This window comes from Engystomops pustulosus, chromosome 10 (assembly GCF_040894005.1).
Source record: "Engystomops pustulosus chromosome 10, aEngPut4.maternal, whole genome shotgun sequence".
NCBI lineage: Eukaryota > Metazoa > Chordata > Amphibia > Anura > Leptodactylidae > Engystomops > Engystomops pustulosus.
In genome coordinates this window covers 46,048,405-46,075,610 of record NC_092420.1, presented here as the reverse complement: position 1 = coordinate 46,075,610, position 27,206 = coordinate 46,048,405, and the positions used below count along the sequence as shown (strand labels likewise).

Sequence of the window (27,206 nt, the reverse complement as noted above, 5' to 3'; positions counted from 1 at the left end):
TGTAAATAGCTGTTTAATTAGGCAAATCACTCTTCAGCTATTGCAATTTTAAACGCGTTTTTCTGAGTATGCCCACAGGTGGACCCAGCTGGAATGAACTTGTAAGGGCGCGTTCACATGTTCCGCTAGCGCCACGTTCATAACGCGACGCTAGCGCACAGCGGGCGGGGCTCGGGCCGATCGCATATGCGTTTCCCGGGAAACGCATGCGATTAATAATTTGATCGCATGCGTTTCTCTGGAAACGCATATGCAATCACCCCAAACTCCGCCCCCTGTGCGCTAGCGTCGCGTTATGAACGTGGCGCTAGCGGAACATGTGAACGCGCCCTTACAAGTTCATTCCAGCTGGGTCCACCTGTGGGCATACTCAGAAAAACTGACCCCGCGCTCCCAAATGCATGAACTGATTCATCTTTTCCGGAAGTGGCTACAGCCCGAGGACTGCACCCCAGCACAGATGGTCAAGAGAGCTGTTCTTGAGAATTTCACCCTCTCTCTGCCCTCTCCGCTCCAGCGATGGGTTGGACAGGCTGGTCCCACCGATGCTGAGAAACTCTTGTCCCTGATAGAGAGACATCGGGCTACGGAGGATCTTCTACTTACCTCTCCCACACGGAGCAGTGTCAGTGACAAGGCCACCAAACCCTCTGGTACAACTGCTACTGCAGAAAAGGGGAAACGGGTCAGGTTGGGAGGGGGTTCCGTGACATAGGTCCCAGCCGTATCCAGTGCTGGCGATGCCGTGAAATGGGCTGTATCGCTGCCAACTGTCCCCTGTCAGTGGAGCCAATAGACTGCAACCAGTCCATGCTGTTTGCCCGGCCAGTTCTGGCAGCAGAGTCGGTCACGGATGTAGAACCCCAAGTGTGTATGGTCACAATCAGTGGTCACACGGCGGAAGCCTTGCTAGATTCAGGGAGCCTGGTCACCCTGGTGCGGGGAACTTTGGTTGATCCTGGACTATACAGTGGGCGTAAAGTGGGAGTGTTAAGTATACATGGGGATACATGCGAGTATCCCACTGCCATCATCAACCTACATACACCTTATGGTACTATCACCCATGAAGTGGGGGTGGTGGGGACCCTGTTTCATGAGGCTATTACCAGCAGAGAATTACTGGTGTTCTAGGACCTCTGGAGACAAAGACCCACCTCAGGTGCTATTGAAGATAGTGGACATCATGGACATATGTCCGGTCTTGTCCCTCGAACCCTTTGAGGCCAAAGTACCCACACCAGCAGTAGGGGTGACCCCAGGTGATGAATTCTCTCCCCTAGAGGTCGTAGCTGGTGAGGCCAAGGGTCAAGAGGAGGTGTCCAACATGCCGGACCTTGAGATTTCCCGTGAAAATTTTAGGGCTGCACAGCTCTAGGACCCTACCTTGTTTAAAGCACAGGAGAATGTTAAAGTGATAAATGGGATGCTCCAAATACCAGGGGCTGACAAAATATACCCCTGAATGGCGACTGTTGGGGAACTGTTGTACAGGGTTCACCAGATATGGGGCGAGGAGATTAAGCAGCTTGTAGTACCCCAATCTCACCATAGACTGGTGCTAGATTTGGCAAATAAACATGTGCTTGGAGGTCACTTAGGTGCTGAGAAGACCCGAGAGAGGATCCTGCTGAGATTTTACTGGCCCGGGGTGGGGGAGGAGGTAACCCAGTATTGTAGCTCGTGCCCCGAGTGTCAACTAACTGCCTCGGTGTCCCACTTCAGGAGTCCTCTGGTCCCATTAACAATCATAGAGGTGCCTTTTGAACTGATTGCAATGGATTTGGTTGGCCCCATAGAAAATCCGCAAGGGGGCACAAGTACATCCTGGTTAGTCTTGACTATGCTAAGCGGTATCCAGAGGCGATTCCGTTAAGAAAAACCTCCTCCAAAAACATTGCTAGGGAGCTGTTCCAGGTATTCTTCCGCACAGGCCTCCCCAGGGAAATCTTGACTGACCAAGGGACCCAATTCATGTCTAGAGTAATGAAGGACATGTGTAAAGTACTGCAGGTTAAACAGCTTCGCACCTCTGTATATCACCCTCAGACAGACGGCCTGGTCCAGAGGTTCAACAAGACCTTGAAGGGGATGCTAAAGAGGGGGGTCAGCAAAGTTGGGAAGGACTGGGATGGTTTGTTGCCCTTTCTGATGTTTGCCATGCGTGCGGTTCCTCAGTCTTCCACAGGTTTTTTTCACCCTTTGAGCTGTTATATGGCCATTTCCGAAGGGTTTCCCGGACATAGCTAAGGTGAACTGGGAACATGAAAGGACGCCCCAACGTAGTGTGATCGAAAACATCCCTCTTATACAGGACCGCATAGCGGCGGTGATGCCCCTTTGTAAAGGAGCACATGACAAGGGCACAGGAAGCCCAGTGTAGGGTCTACAATAGATCAGCTAGACTCAGGACCTTTAACCCAGGCGACAGAGTGTTATTTCTTGTGCCCACCATTGAGAGTAAGTTCTTGGCGAAATGGCAAGGTCCATATGAGGCCATGGAGAAAGTAGGAGAGGTTTACTACAAGGTATATCAGCCAGGGAGGAGGAAGCCCAAACAGATATACCACGTGAACCTTCTAAAGCCATGGAGGGAAAGAGAGTCCCTGATAGCCGTGGGAGTAGAAAAAGTATCTGTCCTCAAGAATGGGACATAGGAGGTAGGTTTACCCAATGCCAAGGTGCCTGAAGTACGGATCTCGGAATCCCTCTCCAGGGCCAAGTTTCAGGAAGCGAAGGAGTTTGTGCTCCGAAACGTCGATGTGTTCTCCAAGTTACTGAGTCATACTTCAGTCACCAAGCAAGACATCATAACCGAACCCCACATCCGGGTACACCTACAGACCCTACCAGATATATCTGTCGCAGAGTGTGAAAGGGTTTATGGGCAGGTTGTGTTGTCCAGCACCTTGGACACAGATGGTGGTAGCAGGCTAATCAAGCTGCATAAAGCTGCTGAGAGAGTTGGCTCTGAAAGGAGGCTGGAGAGCACACAGCCCTGACTTCTGTGCCTGGAGCAGCGACATCCATATGTCTAAGTGGTGAGTTAGGGGAACTCTGTTTTAAGCTAGCACCCAGACAGGTAGGATTTTGTTTATGTTTTGATGCCTGAATGTGAAGGCTGTTTGATTTTGTGCCTGCTGTTGAAATAAACGCAAGCAAGACCTGTTTTGGACTGTACCTTGTGTCACTGCATCTGAAATCTCTGCTACCATGTTCTCTACTGGGCCAAATTTCCCCCAATACTTTTTAACATGACATCATTTGAGTGCATGGTCAATATATTGCTAATGGTCTGTCTAAACTTCAGTATGTTGCTTATTTTAGCAGATGCACATTAGGCCCTTTTTGTGGCAGGAGTCTAAAAATGACACCCTGCAGGTCACTGTTGGTCTTTTAGGCTCCCGTGTCATCCCCTTGGGGTGCCAAGGGAGCTAAATAGGGACCACACCCTTAAAATGACATGATCAATAACATATAGTATTGTGGGGGCACGTGGCGCCTTAGGGGGGGAGGGTAGTAGTTTTGAGGGTATATAGTGGTAGGATAATAAAGGTGAGATATGGAGGGAAGGGTAGAGAGAAGATGTGGGGGGCTGCTGCGGACCCTGTGGCACGCAGGAGTGTCTGCGGTCAAATAGGTAGGTAGCGATTAGACAAAAAGGTCCAAAGAAATACACAGGTAGGTACGTACGCGCTGCCCCTACAGCTAAAAAGTAATATGGAGGTAAACTCCGAAGGAATATAAAGAATTTTTCTTATATAATAGGTTTATTTTTTCAATGGCGGACGACGCGTTTCAAGGACGAATTGTCCTCTTCATCAGGTCCATAAGCATATAACACTGGATATAATGCTTTGGGGTATAACAGAGGGGAGTACTGTATAAAAAGTATTGCAATCCTGCGGAGTGCTGGAGCAGGATATAGGGACAGCGCCACTGGTTACTATCCGGATGAATAAAGTGGTCCGGCGGGAGGTGCGCGCTGCTCGCTGTAATCCAATGGCATGATCAATAACAATCACACAATGTATAGGTTTAATCTGTCAGAATCAAAGTTAGCTTAAACTCTGGGTGTGCGAGCCAGATGCTGACTATATAATATGTTGGGTATCTGTATCAGCACAGTCACAGCTTTGTACCATCATGGCATTGAGTGGTAATTTATAGCTCAGCAGCTAAGAGATGATACTGTTTCTGGTCATTACTTGATTTTTTTATCTTCTTTGTCCAACTGCATTCCCATTGAAATGTTTATATGGCTGTGTCATTTCAGAGCTGCTGACGGGAGACTTTGCTTCTATGACTTACTGCTTCTCCTCCCTCCTCCATAAAACTTCCATGTAATCTAATACCTCAGTGAGCCTTTATCCATCTTGCTAGCAAGACAGAATAAATACGGAAGTTGGGAGGGTATTTAAAGACCATTTTAAAAGAGAAGCACATTTACTTACAGGTTCACAGAAAGTGCATTGTCCATCTATAATGCAGCGTGCGGCTATTCACTAAGATTGTGCGCCTGAAATCGTGAATGTGTCGCTACCCCATTCAGGTCGGAGTTTACCATCTTTTTTGTAGTGCATTTTAAACATAGGGCTTGGAACACAATTTAAAAGTTAAATACCACGTTCAGTCCGAATCAGAAATGATAATAAAAAGAAAGTTTCTTTTGTTTACTTGTACTTTTGATCTATGCAAAGGTACGCAAATAATCTTAATATATCACCAGAGACCATTTTCCTTTGCCATAGGTAAGAAATGTGTAAAAAGCATGTTCTCATTAAATTCCCAACAAGAAATCTTGACCACAGGGGTTTAATTTCTCTATGGCTAAATAAAGTGGAAAGCAAATGTTTTTATAGAAAAAGCCAGTAGGACAAAGCTTGCACTGAAAAGACTATTATATAATGTAATACCTTTAAAAACTCGAGTTGCAAGGCGAGATTGAAGTTCTGAAATTGGCATAATGGCTCCAATTGGCTGAATGAGTCCTACTATTGCAAGTGTGTGCTTTTCCAAATGGTAAGGAAACATAAATTTGTATAAGGGCGTCTTATTGCTTTTAACACTTATCACAGATTCTTCACAAAAAGGGAAAGAAAAACTGTATCCTGTAGCAAAAATGACTGCATCAATGTTTTCCTCTACTGTCCCATCTTCAAAGATGACCCCGGTATCTGTAAACTCTTTGATATTTGGCCTTATTTGAACAAATCCTGATATAATGCGATTTGGGAGGTCATCATTGACAGTTGGATGTTGGCTATTATATCTGTAAAGGAATATTAAAATAATGAAATAATTTGCATCAAAAATTGTTGTAAGTGCACTCTACCTCCAACCCTGTTTTCAAAGACCAGTCATTTCTCAAAACCATCATACGGTTACACATATATTTTTAACCTCTAAAATTGGTTTTAAATTCAATTAAAAACTGGTTTAAAAATAGACAAAAAAATCATGCAGATTTACAAAAAATTTTTTTAAATCTTATGGCCGTTTAATTTGTGCCAAAAATGGTTTGGGTGTATAGGACCAGAGTCTATCTCTCAACTTGCAGATCCTTTAGTGGAAATTGAAATGGTCCAGATTTATGTACCAAAATCCATGGCCAAATTGTCATGTAACACAAGTGGATTTAGTCAAGTATTTTGAGGTAGTTCTGGTCATACATTCTGAAACTTACCGTATGTACTCGAATATGAAAAATGTGCTGACAAAATCTAACTCGGCTTATACTCGAGTCTATAAAAAAACCCTGTATTCACCTTTCGGATGCCCACCCGCAGGTCATTCTTTTTTGCACTCCTCCAGCTCTGTGTTCCTGCATGCTGCTGTTGCACACACCATTACATTAGCTACTTGCTGACATCATAGTGTGTGCACAACGATGGTAGCATCCGAGAGGTGAGTACAGGTGTTTTTTGTTTTTTTGTTTTTTTAATAGGCTGGGCATACCTCGGGCAGGGGTCTAGCTATATACTGTTGGCAGGGGCTGCTGGCTATGAACTAGAGGACTGGGGCTGGCTAAATATTGGAGGGCATGGGCTGGCTGGCTATATACTAGGATCAGGGGCTTGCTGGCTATATTCTGGGGGGCATAAGCTGGCTGGCTATATACTAGGGGGTAAGGGCTGGCTGGCTATATACTGGGGGGTCAAGAAGACTGTACTCAGCACTATCCTACCTCCCAATATACACTTAACAAAAATGTATAAAAAGTATATGCAAATGGTTTGTTAGTGGAGGTGCTATCAGTAATGTGCAGGGGACAGACCTATACCAAACAAATATGCAACCATAAAATAAATACCTAGCACTAACTTGCACTACACCAGACACGTGACACAAATCTGGAACAAATATTTATTGTTTTAAAAGAATTAAAAAGTCAAATAGTGACCTGATAACTCATAGCCTTATTTAGTTTTGTGACTATAGATTCTGACATAAGCTATATTTAATAGAACAGAGCCACCTGAAACGCGTATGGAAAAAACATAGTTTCCAATGTGGATAACTGACAAGGAATACATTGCCGGCAACTAAAAAGATACACATTGTTTCACAGCTTCAATTAAGCTACCACATCAGGTGTTGGCCGTGCATGGCGGAACAATCAGGACCTCGACCAGCTGTGTTGGGGTTAGACGCAGGCGCACAGGACACATAGCAATGCTGAGACTATTTGCTGGAGCCAAGAGTGCCATGGCCGACTCATATCAACACAGACCTAACAAATCCGGATTGTGCCGAAAGTCAAGAACCATGAGTCTTTACATTTATAGAGGAGATTATGATATATCCAATGCCACATATCCTACATCATAACAATACAATATTGACTGTGGCCGGCAGAAGTGAGTTGTATAAACTTTAAGGCATACGAACAAATGCTTGATGCATAGACTAAGGCCACTATATAACAAAGTCAACCAAAGTTATTTCTTTGCCTATGAAGATATTTTCAACAATTCACCGTATTGCAAGTGAAGGACATTTATATATCGCTCTCCTATATTCCACACTTTTTATAAAAATACAGAAATTAAGTATTTTTAACTTTTTTTTTTTTTCCTGAAAAGGTTGGCAATAGGGTCCTACAGTGCCACCTTTCATTATAGCCCCACCTGTGATCCTATTTACACTGTTTACACAGATCTCATTTTATGTTTTATATGAAGTGTTATTTTGTTTTATATGAAATGCTGTTTGCCTATAGGTGAATTCAGGTACATTCATGTATTTATATTGTGACGATCTGTTACCTATCAAATATAGCTTATGTCAGAATCTATAGCCACAAAACTAAATAAGCCTATTAGTTGTTATGAGGTCACTATTTGACTTTTTATTTTTTTAAAACAACAAATATCTGTTCCAGATTTGCATCACGTATATACTGGGTGGCATGGGCTTCTGGCTATGTACTAACGGCTATATACTAAGGGGCTGGGCTGCTATATGCTGGGGGCATGGGCGGGCTTGTTATCTAATGGGGGCATGGGCTTCTGAACACTTACTAGGGGGCAGGGCTGGCTATATACTGGGAGCATGGGCTTCTGGCTATATATTAGGAGGCAAGTGCTGCTGGCTATGTATTAGAGGGCATGGGGTGCTGGCTTTATATTAGGGGGCATGGGCTGCTAGCTATATACTAGGGGGAAGGGGATGACTATACCAGGGGCATGGGCAGGCTGGCTGTATACTGGGGGGATGGGCTGGCTATGGACTAGGGGGCATTGACTGGCTAGCTATATATTAGGGGACATGGACCGCAAGCTATATACTAGGGGACAGGGGCTGCTGGCTATGTACTAGGGGACATGGGCTTCTGGCTATATATTAGGAGGCAGGGGTCTGGCTGGCTATATACTAGGGGCATTGGCTAGCTATCAATATACTGGGGGCAAGGGCTGGCTATATATTGAGGGGTATGGGCTGGCTGACAATATACTAGGGTGCATATGGTGGCTGGTTATATACTGGGGGTCAGAGGGCTGGATAGCTATAGAATAAAGAGCATGGGTGGGCTGACTCGTTATATACTGGATGGAGTCTGTGACCAATGCATTTTCCAGACTAGGCATCTACTTGAGTCAACAGTTTTTCCCCCAGTTTTTTGTGTTAAAGTTAGGTACCTAGGCTTGTATTTGGGTCAGCTTATACTCGAGTATATGCTCTTCAACCTTTTATTGACTTAAATGGAAATTAAGAGCAAATCTGCAACAGAAAACTGACATGTTGCATTTTTCATTTGAACTGCATAGTATTTTCCATGCTGAAAAAATTTGCTATATGTTTGGATTGTTCAGATATATGTAGCATTATTTTATATTTTGACTGATTGGTCCACTGTACAGCGTTTAAAGGCTTTTCCATTAAAGGGCACCTACCACCCCGATTCTACCTATAAAGGCAGAACGGGTGGTAGGTGGATGAATGGGACGTGAGGATTAGCCCTTTTTGGGCTAATCCTCACTTCCCGGCTATCTGTTAGAAAATTTTAATGCAGGCATATGTAAATTTTTTTATGCGGCTACTGGGGCGTGGAGTAGCCGGACATGAGGCTACTAGTCGCGGCTACTCCGTGCCCCAGTAGCCACGTTACTTTGCCTACCATTTAATCTTCGTCCGAGTCCCCCGGCATCTGCGGCCTTCTGCGCAGTAGCTCCGGCCTCGGAGCCGCGGCCGCGCAGCCGAAGGCGCGCAGGTACGAGGAGCTGCACGCAGAAGATTAAATTGTAGGCGGAGTAACGTGGCTACTGGGGCGTGGAGTAGCCGCGACTAGTAGCCTCATGTCCGGCTATTCCACGCCCCAGTAGCCGCATAAAAACAATGTACATATGCCTGCATTAAAGTTTTCTAAAAGATAGCCGGGACTACCTTTATAGGTAGAATCGGGGTGGTAGGTGTCCTTTAATTAAAATTTGTCATACGGTAAACATAATTAACTACTGCTAGCTCTATTTTTACCTGTGCTGAGGCAGGAGTCCATAGTTGCCATGATTAAACCTTTGGTTGAGCGCTTTTTCTGCCATGTAGTTCAGAAAATTAGGAAATGTTTTCTGAAGGAAGCTTAGAAATCGAGAAATCTTTGCAATGTCCACAGGATAGCCATTAGTAGAAACCCGATTTGCAATCCAAGCACCTCTTCTTGTGCTTAGAAATACCTAATCACAAAGAAAATGCTCATTCACATTGGACAGATATAATGGTTTTATCAACATAGTACACTATGCCTCACTAATGTCCAGAGTGCGCCAGATTATTGACTACTGGCACACAGTCTTCTTTAATCTGGGTCACCCGGTGCTGCTCATAAAGTGTGCACCAACTGTTTTTTGAGTACCTTTAACCCCTTTTTCTGTGTACAGAGCTTTGTGAGGTCTTATTTTGTGTACAATAAATTTTACTTTTCCGTGATGTTATTTATTATTCCATGCCATGTACTGGAAAGCAGTAAAAAAAATTCCTAACGTGGAAAAATTGTAAAAAAATACATGTGCATCACGTTCTTGTGGGCTCAATTTTTATGACTTTCACTGTGCGCTACAAATAAAACCTCCACTCCATTCTTTAGTTTGGTACAGTGATAACAAATTTTCATAGGCTTTATTGTGTTTTAATACATTTTCAAAAATTAAATGTCTGAAAAAAAAATTGCCATCCTCTGACGCTAATAACTTTTTCATACTTCAGTGTATGGAGCTGTGTGATGTGTCATTTTTTGCAAAATGAGGCGATGTTTTCATTGCTACCATTTTGAGGACCGTGCAACATTTTGAACACTTTTTATTATTTTTTTTTGTCATGTAAAATGGTGTAAAAGTTGCGTTTTGGATATTTGGGCGCTTCCGTTATGAAGCTCACCGCAGGTAAAAACGTTTTTATATTTTGATAGATCAGGCATTTTGGGATGGGGTAATGCCTAATCTGATTTTTACTGTTAATAAGATTTTATATCAGTTCCAAGGAAAGGGGGGGGAGTGAATTGAATTAATATTTCATAAACATTTTTTAAACTTTTTTTTTTTATTTATTTCACTATTTCTTAGACCCACTAGAGTATATGGGGTCTTTGCATAGGCTGACTGCCACAGACTCATTGTAATGAATCTTGAGAAACCATGCAGCCTCGGGTCTGACAAAGACCAGAGGCTGTCATGTCAACCGATCGCCGCCCCCTGATGTTGCTCCCCCGAACGTCAATCTCAATAAAAATGGCGGCGCCCATGCGCCGCCATGTTTTAAGTGGTGGTGGCATCTTTACTGGTGGTAGACAAGTGGTTGACACCCGCGATCGGTGCAAGCACAGACTGCAGGTGTAAGCGATGGGTCTTTGCCTTACAGCCTTAGAAAAAGCTGCTTATTGCAGCAGATAAATCTGACAGGGAACACAGAAAGGGGCTGGGAATATATAGAGAAGGGCATCTGGCCAGTGCCAATTATCGGCGCGCTGGACCTTTAAATCTGGCTGAGCCAGTGCACGAGTCCCCTATGCGGCAGGGGCGCATGAAGGGAGCAGCATTAGAAGCTACTGGATCCAGGTGAGGTGAGTCACGCTGGGAGCGCAGCCGTCAAAGAGACAAGGGTCAAAGGGGCACCCATTACAGAAATGTTTTGCTGTCCAGTCATATGGTTAAACTACCCAAAAAGCTAGATAACTAACATGTCCGGAATGTTAGAATAATATTTTATGTGTCCTCTCCTTTTTTTAGGATGTTATGAGGCTTAGAACTTTAGGTACGATTTTTCAAATTTTCATGAAAATCGCCAAAATTCACATTTTGAAGGACAACTCAGCTTTCAAGTGACTTTGAAAGTCCTAAATAACAGTAAAACCCCATACATTACCTCACTATAGATACTACACCCATCAAAGTATGCAAAACAACTTCTATTAAGCCTATTAACCCTTTAAGTGTTTCACATGGGTTAAAACATAATGGACCTGTGGTTTAGAAACTTTAGAATTATTTTGGAAAATACATTTATTTAGACCAAAAATTACAGTTTCATAAAATGATTAAAAGCATGCCAATACCCCATATGTGGTGGTAAACTGCTGTATGGGCAGACAGCTGGGCATAGAATGAAAGCAGTGCCATTCAGAGCAGGTGGATTTTTGGATTTTTAGCAGTTTTTTTTCCCCCCGCTCGCCAGAACACAAAAATAATATGCTATCTTTATTCTTTGGTTCACTATGATTACAGTGACACCTCATTTATATAGTTTTTAACTTTTTGCTCATTTTTACTTAGCAAAACCAATATTGGAGAAAATCACAATTCTTTTACTATCGACAACTTTTCAGGGGCATAACTTTTGTATTTTTCTGCTGACAAATCTGGTTGAGGGCTTATTTTTTGCGAAAAGAGTTGTTCTTTCGGGTCGTATTACATTAGGGCACGTAACTTTTTGATCACTTTTTAGAAATTTTTTTGTGAGGGTATGTAATTAAAAATTATTTATATATATATATATATATATATATATATATATATATATATAATTAATATGTGTGTTGTGGGGAATTGCTCTGGTAGTTGACAGGTAGCAGTGCAGGAAGCAGTGACACACGCAGGTTTAAAAGTCCAACTTAAGTGTTTATTCACACTTGCAAAACAGAACACAAATTCAGCCTTGGCTTAGGCACATGCAAAAACATTATAAAAGTAATTCCTGCCCGGCTAGGCGCTGTCTAATACATTTGGGGGACCCTAGCTATCCGGGTACCAGGCTGCCTGGCACACGCTCTTGGCCAGCAGCAAGACAGGAGACCCTCAGTTACCTTTGCTGTGAGAATGCAATCTCGCTTTCAGCTCTCCAGGTAGGGCCTCCCCTACTGCTTCTGGCCTGCAGACTAAATCAGACCCTAACGAGGCCTGTGACCTGCACCTGTGGGCTATACAAAAGCCTAGGACCGAAGCCCGGGTGGAGTAGGAGTCCCACTACCAGCCTACCCCTACTCCATAATAAGCAGGCCCAGTACGGACATTACAAATGTGTCTGTGTTAGCTAGGCCAACACAGACAAAACAGACTATTCCTGCTTATCATGTCTGCATTAACCCTTGGGTTACTGCAGACAAACCCAGGGCTTTTACCACCAGCATTTCATCTGCCTGTAAGACAGATAGCGGTTTTCCCACACAACACCTCTCACTTTCTCACAGTGTATATTATGGGAAGTTTTCATGTTTTTTACATCATTCAGTTTTAGATTTATTGTACAGATTGATATGGACGCGGAGATACCAAATATGTACTGTTTTATGTGTTTTATATACTTTATTTGGATTTTATATGTACTTGGGCTGATTTATTTATTTTATTGTTATTTTAAAATAATTTTTTTTTTTTTTTTAACTTTTCCACCCTTGGGCTTGAACAAGTGTTCATCCAATCGCTTGTTGAAGCCCTTACACTGCAATACAAGTGCCCATGCTGGACCCTTAGGCTGCCGTAGGATGGATCGGATCCCCAAGTAAGCTCATGGGGGGATGTCCGATCCACTGGGGGACATGCTTACACGCAGCGTTCATGCTTGACCATAGCATGTAATGGGTTAAACACCCGGGATAAGAGTTTTTATGATCCCAGCGGTTACTGCTGGGTCTGGGCTGTCACAGCCCGACACCATCACTTGCTGTACCCGATGTCCCGCAATCTTCCTCTGACGCGCCGCCATAGAAAGGCTGTTTATTGAAGCCTAGGGCTAAAGTACATTTACCAATTACAAGAGGTCCGTTTGTAACTAGGGATCGTCTGTAAGTTGGGTGTTCTTAAGTAGTGGACCGCCTGTATTTAGAACATTTGTGTACTTAAACTGTAGCTATTGTATAGTCTGGAATTATGTAAACTGGTGTGAAGCAGCGCTGTGGAGAATGAACTTGATGGTTGATTAAGTTGAATAACGTGTGTGGATGATGTGAAGAGAATAATGATTGAGGGATATGTATATTTTAATGATGATTGTGATGAGTGTGAGAATTCAGAATCGGATGAAAAATCCAATGGACAGATAAAGAGTTTGTGGATGTTTAAATGTTTTAACTAGCTAAATGTGAACACTGTTTTTATATAATTTAGTTTAATCCCCATAGGAGTTTGGAGTTTGAATTTAAAAACCCAGTAGTAATCACAGATTTTTAGTTATTGAAAAGAATTGTTTGTAAGTTCTAAAGGAAACTTCTATAGGGGTCATGTGGATGTTTGAAAAGTTTTTACCATATTGTAGCATCAGATGCTTGAGATGCTGTGGTTTACTACAACTTTTGCTATTTTCAAGCAACATTTGTTAATGTACCATCTTAAGGTGGTTTTCCCATGATACAACACATACATTGGACCCCATCGGTCCCCCATTCTAGTCATCTGTGAGTGGGACCCCGCCGATCAGCAACCCCTTTAAATTCTGCCTATTCCTCCCCATCTACTGTACAATGGTGGACCATGATTAAGTCGTAAAGACGAAACGCGTTGGTCAATTTAGTGTTGTAGATATGCTGCCGATGATGAATTGTAAACCAAGCATACCTACATGCTGGTATGTGCCCCCTCTGGCAGGATCTGCTCTTCTGCTTGGAGCCTGCACATATGACACAATAAAGCTACCGTTCTACACCCCAGCTTCACATAAAATAATACAAAACAAATACAATACTTTTTGCATCAATTCCTCACTATACCTAGATCTCTGCTTGCTGTCTTCCATTGTCCACTTCCTCTAGATAAAATCAGTCCTTGGTCATGTGATGGGAACACTGGTCTATAGCCCATAATAGTCACAGCACATTAACTGAGCCACTGTAAGTAAACTATGGATGATAACAGAGCTAACAGAGATATAGAAAACTGTGAGGAATTGAAACAGAATATACACAGGAGAATTGTGTTTTCCCCCAACCTTTAAACAATAATCTTTTAGTTGCTGAATTTCAAATTCTCATGGAGAAAACCAACCTGTTGTGCTGTCCTGCTCAGTTCCACAGCTATGTCGCCTCCAGAGTTCCCAATTCCAACCACTATAATTCTTTTATCTTTAAAATTATCAGGGACTTTATATTCTCGACTGTGCATGTACTTCCCCTTAAACTTTTGTATTCCTTAAAGGGAATAAAGACAAGAATCCATTGTACACTTCTTAAGACAATGTTTTACAATTCTACCATTTCTAATAAGGTCAAATAAATTGATCTTCTTGAGATTGTGATACCTTTTAATAGCTAAGTGAAATATAAGATGATACAAGAAAGCTTTCAGGACAACTACGGTCCCTTCACCAGACAGGTATAATAGGCTTTCTGAAGTGGCACAGATATTATACACAATAAACAGAGAAATGATGAAAAAAATGTAAACAAATGGACAATAGCAATAACAAAGTTAAGACAAGAGGTCCTTAATTAGAATACTTGGGCAATGTGATGGTTTATTGCCTCCAAGTTAATGACTCTGGAGTCTCTGATGACTCACTATCTCTGGATAACATGTGTTAGATGTTATAGTGGGTCATGAATCCCTTTGATAAATTAATTCCTGTGTGGAGGGTGGAGGGCAGGGTCAGCTCCAGGTTTCAGTAGGTTCCTGGGAGTTGGGAAATGGGAGTTGTCCTTCATAGATCTCTGAAGTAAACCACATATCAATATGGTTATGGTTCAATGAACTTACAAACTCCTTAAAGGCTACCCGTCCACCCTTCCATAGTATTAATGTCATCAACATTTCAGAAAAACAGTTCTATATGTTCTGCTCCCAGTGGTGGATTGTCCCCAAACAAATAAGTTGCTCCCCCCCCCGTCTTCTGGAAGCCTCGAGGTCCAATGAGGACCTCAGGGCTGCCTGCTGGCAGTGCATAGGCTGACACAGCTAATACCCTGCAATACATCAGTTTTGCAGAGTATTATCATGAACAAGCAATCAGATGATTGCTTATTCATGTCCCATGGTGGAACTAGGAAAAAAGTTTTAAAAAAAATGTTATTCAATAAAAAAATTAATAAATCAATAAAAACGCTCATATGCCTCATAACAAATAAAGAGACATATAATGCAAAAAAAGTCTAAATCATAACACAAACCCCATAGCTATAATCACTGCTTGCATTACAAACCGTAGAATAAAATTAATTAATTATTGAACCCACACAATGAACGCTGTTAAAAAAAAACTGTTATAAACCTGCCACAAATTATGATTTTTACCTATTTAATCATACAAGGTTAAGGAGGTTAAGGAGTTTGTACGTTCAATGAACCATAAAGATATTGGTTTGTGGTTTACTTCAGAGATCTATGAAGGACAAATCCCATTTCCCAACTCTCAGGGGCCTACTGAAACCTAGAGCTAACCTTGCCATTTCTAGATGTGCTTATAACAAAATCCTTAGATGGCACTTTACACACATCAATCTACCACAAACCTGCAGCCACAAATGCCTTGTTACGTTGGGACATTCATCACCCACTCCCATTACACAGGGGTATCCCAACAGGACAATACCTTTGTGCAGGGCCGGCGCTATGGGTAGGCAAAGTGGGCAATTGCCAGGGGCCCCCTAAAAGGGGAGAATCTCTTCTTTCAAAGGAATCTTGAATTTTGTTTCTAGGTGCCAGGGATCCACAAATTCACAAATTCAGATTCATATAAAAGAGGAGACTATCTTCTTTCATAGGAAAAAAGAAGTGAAGTTCTAAGTATAACAGAGCCAGAGATACAGCCCCCTGAAGTGTGCCCCCCCTCCAGATTCTTAGCCATCAGGCTACAGGGAGAATTAGCTGCACACAGGAGTTGGTGCACCTCACAGATAATGGAAATATTCTCTTTATATGTTACTACATTTTGAGAAGGGATAATATCAACTAATATTCATGTTTTTACCCTTCTCTATGCAAAACTATCTAAGAACACACTTTCTCATTAATTGCTTTTTATTTGGGGGGGGGGGGTTGCGAAAATTGACTGATACGATGAACATTCGATCCTCTTCCCCTAATGCTGCTATTATATATCAACACCGTGACCAGAACGTGTCCATAAAGCTAAAACACACACATGTTCCGGAATGAAGTTTTTATTTTCCACCATCTTCCATTATTTACACCTATGTTTTGATGTTCTCACTTAAATTCTTATGAAGCGCGGAGGGTTCTGTTATTGTGCTGCTAATACATTGGCGACATCTAAACATGACTTTTATTATCTCATTAGCTCAGTTTACGGATATATTGATATTTATTTGGGTCACCATTGTGTAAGGAAGTATTTAATGATAGATCTGTGCAATTTTCTGCAAAAATAGTTTGGTGTCCCCTGTGGATGTAACATTCCCTTTGCTGCATATTTTGGTGAATATCCACATGTGGGGTCTGTATGATCCCCTCACATCTTACTGTTTTAGGAAAGTATATTTTCTTTATATAAGTATCTGGATTTGTACATATAGGAAATTTTGAATGTTAATTGCCAAATACATCACCTGGTTGTCTGCTTTCAAAATTATATTGGTTTTATGGCGCCTTTACTTTTTGTTCTGTTTTATTGCTATATTTTGCAAGTTGTCTTAAACTTTGTAGCTGAAAAGCAGATATCTAGTTATTACAGTTTTAGTGATATTATGTGGATTTCATTTATTTGAATGTATCAATATGGGACATTTGTGAACTCTACACATGTCCATCTATTACATTTAGGAGATTTGAAGGTAAATATTTTCTGTTTGGAGCACATTTTTTGCCATTAAAGTCAAGTTTTAAGCATTTTTTTATAAAATGTTTCAGTTTGAATCAAAATTGCATGAAGGCGCCTATGTCTTTAAACTCTTTAATGCAATTTTGAAAATGGGGCAAGTGTCTGCTTTCAGGAAATCTGTGGTTTGTTGGGTTTACTTTAATTCTTTTTGCTATAATTTTAAACGTCAAAATTGTAAAAATTGCTCTGGTCAATATTGCGACAAAATATCCAGAAATGCCTTGCAGTGAAAGGGTTAATACTCCTTGGTTGAATTACTGGGTGAAGATGCTTAACATCTATCTGTCTAGTTATCTATCTCCTATAATGTGATCATTTATCATCTATCTATCTCCTATAAAATTCTCCCATATTACAGATTGTTTTACCATACTAAAGGGAACCTCTTGCTGACTGTGACTGGTCATAAAATAGTTTTATTTTGGGGCCCCACTTTTAGTTTTGCCCAGGGCTCCACTTTGTCTAGAACCGGCCCTGTGTTTGTGTTCACCGTAACTGTAGCTCAGACAAGGATTTTCATCAGCAGGCTAATGAAGACAAAAGTTCCTCGAGCAAAGATATCCAGACAAGATTCTAAGACAACCATACAAATCGTGCTAACAACAAAACATACCGGACTCTTACGGGGTTCAAGTAACGCACAGGCAATACAGGAACAGTCAGGCTTATATCCTCATATGACAACGGGTGGTGGATGAAACCAGGGCAAATTTGGAGAATTACTGGTCTATTCTCCACATGGATAGAGATGTGAAAGATCTGGTTGGCCCAAACCCTCTAATTACCTACAGAAAGACAGGGTGCAATGGAACCCGCAGGGACACGGTTGGCCAGAAAAATAAGGGGCAGTTATAGGTGAGGTGGTTGCATTGCATGCCCCTGTATTTGTACATTTTTTGAAAAACACATTAATTTAGCCAAAAAAAATGTACTTTCAAAATTGTATCCGATTTTGTTTTAACCCCTGTAAAACAATTAAAGGGTTAACCAACTTCATAAAAGTTGTTTTACATGCATTGAGGGGTGTAGTTTCTATAATGGGGTAATTTATGGGGTTTTACTTTTATTTAGGCCTCTAAATAAAATAAGGATTTTGCGTTTTTTATGAAAATGTGAAAAATCGCACCTAACGTTCAAAGGCCCTTAACATCCTACAAAAATAAGAGTATGCATAAAAAACCATGTCCACATAAAGTAGACATTCGGTGAATGTTAGTTATTACGTTTTTTTTGTGGTTATTACTATGTGTGGAAAAAGTAGAACATTTTGAAGTTCGAAAATCGAGAATTTTTCCAAATTTTCACCAAATATATGATTTTATCATAAATAAATGCAAAACATACCACCAAAATTTTTAGCTAACATGAAGTACAATGTGTCACGAGAAAACTATTTTAAAATCACTTGGATATGTTAAAGCGTTTCAAAGTTATAACCATTTATAGTGACACAGGGCAGATTTGAAAAAATGGGCCGTGTCAGGAAGGTGAAAAGTGGCTTCGGCGTTAAGGGGTTAAAGCCCAGGCAGGATCTGCCAGGAAGGAATGCTCATGTGATGCCTGGCCACCCCAGGTGGTCCATGTTTGTCAAAAGACTGTGGGGAAGCCTGTTTGTACAGAAAGTGTGATCAATGACACCTCTTTCAGACACATTTCCTGAGCGGGGATCAAATAACATAAAGGAGAATCATATCTGTCGAATAACTTGGACATAACTCGTTATTATGAGCTCCCATGTACAGGAGAGGGTTAAGGAGATTTTGGTGCATTTTTCTCCTGCATTTGAAGAACCTAAGTGGGTGGGAACCCAGTGGGGTGGGAACACCCCTGATTTTGAGCCTTAACCCGTTCACGACCCGTGACGTAATAGCAAGTCACGGGTCGGCCGCGGGTGCATGGAGAGGGCTCATGCGCTGAGCCCTCTCCATAGCCAATAAGTCTTTGCTGCATATTGCCAGCACCGATCGCGGGTGTTTTCCCGCTGATCGCCACCGGCAAAGCTGCCGGCGGCTTAAAAAAGGATTGCGCCGCATGGGCGCCGCCATCTTTTCGAGGATCGCCGCTCCCCGTGATGTCATCGGGGAGCGGCAATCCGTCGCCATGGTAGCCTCGGGTCTCACGAAGACCCGAGGCTACTTTGTGTTAACCCCTGCATTATAATGTGCTATCAGCACATTGTAATGTATGAGTAGTAAAATACTGTAGTATGGCAGTATATGATAGGATCGTGCAGACACCATAGGGTTAAAGTACCCAAGGGAGTCTGAAAAATACTAAAAATAAAAATAAGTTTAAAAAAAAAAAATTATAATAAAAAACCCTAAAAACTCAAATCACCCCCCTTTCCCTAGAACTGATATAAATAAACAGTAAAAATCATAAACACATTAGGTATCGACGCATCCGAAAATGCACGATCTATCAAAATATTGCGTTTAATCCCGTAACGGAAAATCGCGCCCAAAGTCGAAAATGGCACTTTTTTGTCATTTAAAAAAATTCTATAAAAAGTGATCACAAGGTCGCACAGTCCTAAAATTGATAACATTGTAAACGTCATCAAAATCCACAAAAAACGACACCATCCACAGTTCTGTACACTAAAGTATAAAAAAGTTATTAGCGCCAGAAGATGGCAAAATCCCCCAAAACATTTTTGTACAGGAGGTTTTAATTTTTTTAAATGTATGAAAACATTATAAAACCTATATAAATTTGGTATCCCCGTAATCGCACCAACCCAAAGAATAAAGTAGACCTGTCATTTGGGGCGCACAGTGAAATCCGTAAGATCCAAGCCCACAAGAAGACGGCACAAATGCGTTTTTTTAACAATTTCACTGCATTTGGTATTAAATACCATCTCTATGAAGTGCAATTTGTTATGCAGAAAATAAGCTGTCACACAGCTCTGTATATGGAAAAATAAAAAAGTTATGGATTTTTAATCATGGGGAGTGAAAAATGAAAATGAAAAAACAAAAAAGAGGGCCAGGTCCTGAAAGGGTTAAAACACCAAGTTTGGTATGGGGCTAGAGGTAGCGAGATACCTCGAAGATTGAAAGTAAAGGCATGGTTTTAATCAAAATCATCTACAGAAAGTACCTTTCTGAAGGGAGGGAGTTATGCAAACCTTCCCCTCTAGGTGACATCACAGTCAGGAGGTAGGAGGAAAAACCCCACTGGATTTTAATTAGTGAATCCTAATTAAATAATTTAATATATTGGTATTCTTGGAAACCCATGGTCACTGGAAGGCAGCCTGAATTGTCTCTGATTTCCCTAGCCAAATTAATTCTAATGAATTCTAAAAATCTACAAAAAAAAACAAATCCTAGGGCTATAAAAATTGCCATGTTTCTCGAATTGAAATAACAACCCAGGCAGGTGGCTGTACACAGGCATTTTTGTATTACATTAAAGAGCTTCATACCTTAAAATCTGCTCCTTAAAATGTCACTTAAATAAACCCAGGCTGAAAAAGGATGCTCCTGACATTGTGAGGTGACAAAGATTCAGATAGCATGGAAAGTTAAAAGGGTTTTCGACTTCTAGGGTCATAATCAGTTTATATGATTGGTGTAAACCAGGGCGCCGAACCTGCTGTCCATACTGACCAAATGACACCACCTATTTTAGTCAGTATGGATATGCCAAATTTGTATAGTTTTTATGTTTTAATACACTTAGAAAAATTGAAATCCTTCATACAAAAGTAAATTGTCTTTGTTTCGCTATATTCCAGGGCAAATAACTCTTTGGTGTACTGATCTGTGTTAGGTAACTTTTTTCAGAACTAGCTGATGTTTTCATTGCTACCATTTTTAGGACTGAGGGTATCAGGCGATACCCAACAGATTTATGAATTAAGGAAATCATTGTTTTCATGTGTTGTGAACCAAACATACCTTGAGAATGCTCTACTTACACTGATGCAGAAACATATCTTGTTTAATCCCTGAATTTACATTTTATGGATCAGATTTTGAAGTGATTGTCTGCTCTTTAATCTAATACAAAAATGCCCCCTTCTAACTGCAAAAGAAAGGCTTATACAATGACATCTGTGTACAGCCACCTGTGTGGTGGCCATTTCAATTCCAGAAACATGGCAATTTTTATAGCCCTAGGATTTGTTTTTTTGTAGATTTTTTTTATGAGGGAATGATTATGATGAATAATGTGTTTTGCTGAAAAAACAATTATACAATAATGATAATGAGGCCTTGTTACTCCTGTGGCTTGCTCAGAGCTTCTCCTCTTACCCTAATTATGCACTGCTCCAGAGAATGATGTAATCACTGTGTTGTCCCTTACAGGCAGAAGAAAACAATCCCTGCACCATCACCCAGATGCTGTATGTAAGTCATCCCATCCAGCTCATGCTAATTAGTCCTGTCTGAACAGTACAGCAAGCTCTGTGTAATGTTTTTATGAACGGTAGCCAGTATGCAACCCAGCTTTCCCAGGGTCCTGAATTTTATAATAGTTGTTTAGCAAAACCACTCAAATCGGGAATTGCACAAGATGTATTTCTGCAACAGTACTGTACCGAGGAGACCCAACCAGGTTGAAACAGTGCTGTCTACAGTTGGGAGTCTGTTCCTTATGGAATAGATATACTGGTTTGGCTTAATCCCACATCATGTTTTTAGACTTCTTGTAGGTCATACTTGATGTTAAGGGGGCTGCCTTTCAAGGTAGCAAAAGGAGATATTGTTTTCCATTTAACACCTTGGAAAACTTATTTGCATTCTTCCCAGAATTCCCTAGTGGCGCATCTATGGCTTTAAGTCTCCACATGCCTTTAACGTGGCCTTAATTGGCATTGTCTCCTTAAAGAGAACACCTACTGTCTGATCAGTGTCACTACAGCATTCTCAAGGTATGTTTGGACCACAGTGCATGAAAACAAATAGTAGATTTCCTATATTTTTTCTATTTCTAAGTGTTATAGGGAATGAAGGGTGATTTGAACTTTTTTCTATTTTTTCATAATTTTAAAAGGTGTTTTTTTTTTTTTTTTTTACTACTTTTTAGGGTTTAAAGATATTTCCCCTGCTCTGGTTCCAGGGTCACAATGTTCTTCTAGTCCTTAGTACTTCCAGCTTTTCCGTTTTTTACCACAAAGAAATTAACAGGATTTTTCTAATTCATCATGCAATAACATAATATATATATAGCTAAGGCATCATTACCTGGAAAAGAATATAATGGCAAGTTAGGAAATGTATGATGCCCTGTACAGATCATCACTGCATCAAAAAGAGTAATTTCCTGATTTCCTTCCTTTTCAGTGGTGATAATCCATTGGCCAGTGGTTGCAAAGTTTGGGCTTCTCTTTATACTGCTAACTGTGGTCTGAAATACAATAAATTAGCAAAAGAAGTTAGGGGATTACTTATTTTAACAGACAGAACTGAGAAAAAACAAAAAATAACCTCATGCAATGACACGCCTCACCTTTTTAATGCCATGACAGTTTTGGAGATTGGCTACATCCTTAGTAGATTTGGAAAGGCTTAAAAGCTTTCTGTCACTGGCACTAGATTTAGAATATGGCTCATTCACAAAGCAGTAAAATGCCTACTGTAGTACTGTAAAAGCCATTTATCTGAATATACTTTTTAAGATGAATGGAAGGTTTATGTAGAAAAAGTGATCACCAATGATCATCCACACATTCCAAAACTGCATCCATGCATTTCCTTTTTGCAGTGTCCGTATTCACTAGATCTATTTATTTGTAAAGTGTTTGGGAGAAGATGCAACTAGAGATGGGGTCAGTCAGTGATAATTAATAATTGCCCTTTTTCAGGACAGTCTGAAGAACTGCATGTGTATATTGATAAGCTGCTATGATACAGGGTCAGTGCCAGTATTAATTTCATCTATATCCTGTATATACCTGTATGTACTATATTGTAGTGACAGTACCTGCATTTGTTTTTTTTACTTTACATTTAATTATATCCCGATCACTCCTCCATCTCTTCCAACTCCAAAACTGTTCTGGACAGTGGAGTACAAAAAAAGGTGGGCAGCTCACCCATGAGGCAACATTGTTTGTAATCCTGCAGGAGTGCACAAGGAATCTTCCCATACAACTCCTGTCAGTAGAAACCAAGAAGAGAGGCAAAATTGGAAATTACTTTGGCACTTCTGTTTGTAAAAGAAGCCCATCTTTATTTATCCATTCAAACATGCAAGAGCAATATACCGTAATTTTTGGACTATAAGACTCACTTTCTAGCAAGAAAAAATCTTGCTAAAAAGTGCCTGCATCTTATCGACCAGTGATAAGATAAGACCCTGCGCTAGTTTTCTGTTGGACTTTGCACATTCTCTTTAGTGCAAACTGCTTACACATGTATTGAAGAAGTTTCTGCGACACATATGGGTCATTGCTGCACTATTCCCGATGAGTCACAAATTTCTACACATAAAGGGGTGTTCGGACGCACAGTCAGACCATGCACCACATTTATCACGCAGTATCCAACAGAAATGTGTTGGACGACCTATGTTAAAGGTGCACTCTGTCGGAACAGTGCAGGGAGAGCCAGATTCATGAAGAATGTGCACCACAATTCATGAATCTGGTGCACTTCACAGGCAAACTGTAGTGTTTTTGATAAAAATGACCCATTGTTTGAGGATAGGCTTAGGGCAGCTTCACACTGCCCTTGTCGTCCAAGAACCATGGAACCCCTTAGGCCCCTTCCACAATTGCGTTGCAGATCACGAGTTTCATCAGGGTGCGATCAGGGCTTGATCAGTGAAAAACTGACATTTTGCATCGGCGTTCAATCAGTTTTCAGTCAGAGTTTGTTCAGTGTCTCAGTTTGTTCAGTGCATTTTCAATGCATTTCTCAATACAATTTCAATGTGTTTTTCATGCGCAGATAATGCGTGAAAAAAGGACTCGGGACTGAGCTCTATTTTTTCTATGGCAATTAATGCGTGAAAAACGCATAGCACTTGCATTGGACTTGCATGTGTCTCAGAGTGCTATGCGTTTTTGATGCATCTCCATAGACTTGTATGGTGCGTTTTTCACCCGTGTGACTTGCAAAAGTAGAGCATGCTGAGATTTAAACGCGCGTTAAAAAAATGCGCGTGTGCGTGAAATAATATGCAAGTCTGAAAAAGCCCATTGATTACAATGGGTCAGAGTGCAATGCAAGTTCTGCATGTCAAAAGCAGGCGTGCGTATATGCTGCATGTGTGTATATACAGGGCAACCACTAGGAATTTTGGAGCCCCTGACTGGAATATTTTTGTGGGCCCCCCGCACTGCCATTCTTTCCCACATTAATACATAATATTGTATACACAATTTTTTTTAGTTCACCAAAACATTTTTAAGCCATGACAAGCTAGACAGGACCCTACTCTACTGCATGTGCCCACTCATTTTATAGATAGCCCCTGCACGTCCCCACTCAGTATATACACAGCCCCTGCACGTACCCACTCAGTATATACACGGCCCCTGCACGTCCCCACTCAGTATATACACGGCCCCTGCACGTCCCCACTCAGTATATACACGGCCACTGCACGGCCCCACTCAGTATATACACGGCCACTGCACGGCCCCACTCAGTATATACACGGCCCCTGCACATGACCACTCAGTATATGCACAGCCCTACTCAGTATATACACGGCCCCTACATGGCCCCACTCAGTATATACACGTGCCCCTGCACATGCCCACTCAGTATACGCACGGCCCCTGCACGTGCCCACTCAGTATACGCACGGCCCCTGCACGTGCCCACTCAGTATACGCACGGCCCCTGCACGTGCCCACTCAGTATACGCACGGCCCCTGCACGTGCCCACTCAGTATACGCACGGCCCCTGCACGTGCCCACTCAGTATACGCACGGCCCCTGCACGTGCCCGCTCAGTATACGCACGGCCCCTGCACGTGCCCACTCAGTATACGCACGGCCCCTGCACGTGCCCACTCAGTATACGCACGGCCCCTGCACGTGTCCACTCAGTATACGCACGGCCCCTGCACGTGTCCACTCAGTATACGCACGGCCCCTGCACGTGCCCACTCAGTATACGCACGGCCCCTGCACGTGCCCACTCAGTATACGCACGGCCCCTGCACGTGCCCACTCAGTATACGCACGGCCCCTGCACGTGCCCACTCAGTATACGCACGGCCCCTGCACGTGCCCACTCAGTATACGCACGGCCCCTGCACGTGCCCACTCAGTATACGCACGGCCCCTGCACGTGCCCACTCAGTATACGCACGGCCCCTGCACGTGCCCACTCAGTATACGCACGGCCCCTGCACGTGCCCACTCAGTATACGCACGGCCCCTGCACGTGCCCACTCAGTATACGCACGGCCCCTGCACGTGCCCACTCAGTATACGCACGGCCCCTGCACGTGCCCACTCAGTATACGCACGGCCCCTGCACGTGCCCACTCAGTATACGCACGGCCCCTGCACGTGCCCACTCAGTATACGCACGGCCCCTGCACGTGCCCACTCAGTATACGCACGGCCCCTGCACGTGCCCACTCAGTATACGCACGGCCCCTGCACGTGCCCACTCAGTATACGCACGGCCCCTGCACGTGCCCACTCAGTATACGCACGGCCCCTGCACGTGCCCACTCAGTATACGCACGGTCCCTGCACGTGCCCACTCAGTATACGCACGGCCCCTGCACGTGCCCACTCAGTGTACGCACGGCCCCTGCACATGCCCACTCAGTGTACGCACGGCCCCTGCACGTGCCCACTCAGTGTACGCACGGCCCCTGCACGTGCCCACTCAGTGTACGCACGGCCCCTGCACGTGCCCACTCAGTATACGCACGGCCCCTGCAGGTGCCCACTCAGTATACGCACGGCCCCTGCACGTGCCCTCTCAGTATATACACTATGCACGGCCCCTGCACGTGCCCGCTCAGTATATACACTATGCACGGCCCCTGCACGTGCCCGCTCAGTATATACACTATGCACGGCCCCTGCACGTGCCCGCTCAGTATATACACTATACACGGCCCCTGCACGTGCCCGCTCAGTATATACACTATACACGGCCCCTGCACGGCCCCGCTCAGTATACGCGCGGCCCCTGCACGGCCCCGCTCAGTATACGCGCGGCCCCTGCACGGCCCCGCTCAGTATACGCGCGGCCCCACTCAGTATACGCACGGCCCCACTCAGTATACGCACGGCCCCTGCACGGCCCCACTCAGTATACGCACGGCCCCTGCACGGCCCCACTCAGTATACGCACGGCCCCACTCAGTATACGCACGGCCCCTGCACGGCCCCACTCAGTATACGCACGGCCCCTGCACGGCCCCACTCAGTATACGCACGGCCCCTGCACGGCCCCACTCAGTATACGCACGGCCCCTGCACGGCCCCACTCAGTATACGCACGGCCCCTGCACGGCCCCTCTCAGTATACGCACGGCCCCTGCACGGCCCCACTCAGTATACGCACGGCCCCTGCACGGCCCCACTCAGTATACGCACGGCCCCTGCACGGCCCCACTCAGTATACGCACGGCCCCTTCACGGCCCCACTCAGTATACGCACGGCCCCTGCACGGCCCCACTCAGTATACGCACGGCCCCACTCAGTATATACACGGCCCCTGCTCGGTCCCACTCAGTCTAAACAAAAGATCTGATACTATGTATTTTTGAGATACTATGTACATTTGAGATGTAGCATAATGTATATTATATAAGACCTTATACTGTGCACACCCAGTCATCATGATGACGCTACACTAGTCTTTTAAAATGTCTCTAACAACAGTAGCAGGTAGACCATGACTAAGGGCCAGAATATATAGCATCTGAAACATGTGGGTATGCTACCGTTTTTAGACTTTGAGCATGCATGCTCAATGTTTTTCTACTGCTTTTGTACTTATCCTGAACATTTTATATGGAATGAAATAAAGCTTTTACAAGTTTTTATACACTATACGAGTGCTGAACCATCACTTATTCTGTTTTACATTGGACTTAACCTGTATCGCCATGGGAATTCTGCTGTTCTGGGCACCGTTCACATTATAAGGCAATCCATGTTATCCAAACAAGCATCAGAGTGGTGAGCAGTGATTTTCTGCAAAAAATCTTTTTTTGCAAGTTTTTCTACTTTTGCGGTGCATTACTTATTGTTTACTTGTGTGGCACCTTGGTACACCTGCCATCGCTGAACTAGCTGATGTTTTTCACTGAGTGTTTTTTAATTACTTAATCTGTGGGGAACTCATCACTGAGACACCCACTGATTAGCAAGTTAGGATCTATCCTGTGGATAGGGCTTAACTTTAAGGACATATATTATCAAAAAAAATTTCTTAGTGTGAATTGGATTTGTTATAACCAACATCTTGTAATTTACTCCACTGTAGGTGTTTGTGCACCTCTAAAGTGGCC

The 27,206-nt window shown here is 42.8% G+C and overlaps 1 protein-coding gene across 2 annotated transcripts in view; it reads right to left on the bottom strand.

Annotated features, from left to right (window-relative positions):
- Nucleotides 1-27,206, bottom strand: part of LOC140103895 (flavin-containing monooxygenase 5-like) — a 91,635-nt gene that overhangs the window by 24,397 nt on the left and 40,032 nt on the right. For both annotated transcript variants that reach the window (XM_072127196.1, XM_072127197.1), the window contains 4 exons: nt 21,954-22,116; nt 13,968-14,110; nt 8,977-9,173; nt 4,917-5,272 (listed from right to left, as the gene is read on the bottom strand). In XM_072127196.1, coding sequence (XP_071983297.1) covers nt 4,917-5,272; nt 8,977-9,173; nt 13,968-14,110; nt 21,954-22,116 — 859 coding nt within the window. The remainder of the gene's footprint in view (nt 1-4,916; nt 5,273-8,976; nt 9,174-13,967; nt 14,111-21,953; nt 22,117-27,206) is intronic.